The following is a 2,508-nucleotide window of genomic DNA, read 5'->3' as shown; positions in this document are numbered from 1 at the left end:
ACCCGGCCGAGATCGAGGCCTTGCGCGGGGACTTGCTGGCTTGGTACGACAAGTGCAAGCGGGACCTTCCATGGAGGAGGCTGGTAAGGGCGGGGTGCCGGGGGGGAACCCTTGCTGGAAATGTGCGCTCCCGGCTGGTCCTGGCAGCTCTGGGGGGGGTAGTCTGTAGCCAGACCCGAGATACAAGGAGCAAAGCGGGGCTCAGGGTGGACCCGGGCTTTGCAAACACACCCCCCAAGCCTGAGCACTTTTCTCTGGTAGCTGTAGCCTCGTTGTCTTTTAAACCTGTTTTGTTCCTGCAGTAGTGAGCGCTTCATGGAAAAGGTTTCTGGGTATTTGCTTTAAGCCTACAGTGTTTTCACCAGAGCTCCCACCCGCTCTGCGCTCGGCCTGGGAACAAGCGGTCAGGCATTGCCTGGGGGTGGGCGTCAGCTTCACAGCAACGTCCTTCTGAAGGGTGCTGGGAACTGCACAGCCCCTCTGTGGAGTTTAAATCTACCTGTGATTTCTCCCTGTGCAGAGGGACTTGGGTCTGGGACAGCTTTTCTGGTGGAATTTTGAACCTGGGGGAAATGTTTATGCAGGTTCCCATGCAGTGTTCAAAACACACCCCAAGCAATTTTATTTTATGTGCAGGTCTCCTCTGTAGTGGGATCCTGTGTCATCCTGTTTCTCTCACTCTCTCTTTTTCCCCTTTCAGGCAGCAACGGAGCCGGATGCCGACAGGCGGGCGTACGCAGGTGAGGAGCAGGGACTGTGCCCTGGCATCTCTGGGGTGCCCCGCTGCGTGTTCCCCCCGACACGGGTGTGCAATATGGCTTTGAGGGGAAACGCGGCTTCAGCTGCCATCCTTGGAACAAGCTGCCTGGGGTGGGCACGAGAGCCACTGACCCTGCTTGCAAGGCTCTGGAGGGTCTGAGAGCCCCCTTTGGCCCCGAGGGAGCTCCTGTGGGAAAGGAGTGGGGTGGGAAGGGGTCCCAGGTGTCGGAAGCCACGGCAGTGCTTGTGGCCAGCACTGACATGGCCACAGCACGAGGTGTGGGTGCCGTTGGTGCCTCTGCTCTGATTCCCGCCCTGCTCCCCGCAGTGTGGGTGTCCGAGATCATGCTCCAGCAGACACAGGTGGCCACAGTGATCGACTACTACAACCGCTGGATGCAGGTGACTGTTCCTCAGAGCTCTGTGCCTACAGGCTGCCTCTTTTGGAGACCTTGTCCACTACCTGTGGCAGGTCCCCAGCTGCAGAACATGGCTCTGCTTGTCCCTGACTTGTTCCCTTCCTTCTGTATTGCAGAAGTGGCCGACGCTGCAGGCTCTGGCGCAGGCCTCCCTGGAGGTGAGCGGTGCTGGGGCTGGGGGTTTTCTCTTCCCACACTCCATCTAACACCGTGCTGCATCTCTTGGAGCAGGAGGTGAATGAGCTGTGGGCAGGACTTGGCTACTACTCCCGAGGGAAGCGTCTGCAGGAGGCAGCAAGGAAGGTGCCCTGGTGTTGGGGTGTGGGGGGCATTTCCAGAGCCCCCTGTGGCCTGTGGGTTGGTGCTGGCTCATGCCTGTCCTGCCCTGGGGCTGTGTGCTGCTGGCACGAGGCTACAGAATCCCGTCTCATCATGGGTAAATGGGTGGCATGCACACGTCCCAGCTGCTGCCTGACCTTGGTCCCCTCCCTGCCAGGTGGTGTCCAAGCTGGCCGGCCAGATGCCCAGGACGGCTGAGGACCTGCAGAAGCTGCTGCCAGGAGTGGGACGATACACGGCAGGAGCCATCGCCTCCATCTCCTATGGGCAGGTGAGAGCTGGGTGTCATTGGCCAGTGGGGACCTCCTGGCAGGGTCCTGCTGGTGGATGTCACAAGCCAGGGGCTGTGCTTGGCTCTGGCTCTCGCTCGCTTTGTGGTGCATCTTGCACACCACCTGGGTTGGCCTCGTGTGTGTCCCCTGTCTGTCCTGGGAGCACCCCAGACCCCTGCCTTGCTGGGAGCATGGGCACCACCCAGTGTGGTAACCCCAGCACCCGGTCCCAGGCTACTGGCGTCGTGGACGGGAACGTGATCCGGGTGTTGTGCCGCCTGCGGTGCATCGGTGCCGACTCCAGCAGCCCGGCTGTCCTCGACCATCTCTGGTAAGCGGAACGCTCCATCCCTGCTCTGAGCTGCAGCAGTCGTGTCTGTGTTTGTTGGTGGCTGAGGGCAGGATCACTTGGGAGCCGTGGGGAGCTGAGCCTGCGAAGGGAGAGAGGTGTGGGGTGTGGGAGCTCTCGGGAAGCTGGTGCTGCTGGGAGTGGTTGAGAAAGGACCCGTGTTGCCTCTGCCTGCCCAGGAGAATCCCCTGTCGTGGGCAGGAGGTGGGCAAAGCACGTGTGCCGCTCACTGCTCTTTCTCCCAGGGCCATGGCTAATGCCCTGGTAGACAGGAGCCGGCCGGGGGACTTTAACCAAGCCCTGATGGAGCTGGGGGCGACCGTGTGCACGCCCAAGGCCCCACTGTGCGGGGAGTGCCCTGCGAAGCGGC

The 2,508-nt window shown here is 61.4% G+C and overlaps 1 protein-coding gene across 1 annotated transcript in view; it reads left to right on the top strand.

The window, feature by feature from the left end:
• Nucleotides 1-5: 5 nt before the first annotated feature.
• MUTYH (mutY homolog) overlaps nt 6-2,508 on the top strand; it is a gene marked incomplete at both ends in the record, with an annotated part of 3,026 nt that continues 523 nt past the window's right edge. Inside the window, 8 exons of the mRNA XM_010087811.1 lie at nt 6-83; nt 701-740; nt 1,088-1,161; nt 1,295-1,336; nt 1,410-1,481; nt 1,675-1,788; nt 2,023-2,120; nt 2,384-2,506. Coding sequence (XP_010086113.1) covers nt 6-83; nt 701-740; nt 1,088-1,161; nt 1,295-1,336; nt 1,410-1,481; nt 1,675-1,788; nt 2,023-2,120; nt 2,384-2,506 — 641 coding nt within the window. The remainder of the gene's footprint in view (nt 84-700; nt 741-1,087; nt 1,162-1,294; nt 1,337-1,409; nt 1,482-1,674; nt 1,789-2,022; nt 2,121-2,383; nt 2,507-2,508) is intronic.

Source organism: Pterocles gutturalis, unplaced genomic scaffold, assembly GCF_000699245.1.
Source record: "Pterocles gutturalis isolate BGI_N339 unplaced genomic scaffold, ASM69924v1 scaffold32916, whole genome shotgun sequence".
NCBI lineage: Eukaryota > Metazoa > Chordata > Aves > Pterocliformes > Pteroclidae > Pterocles > Pterocles gutturalis.
This window is presented reverse-complemented; position numbering and strand designations above follow the sequence as displayed.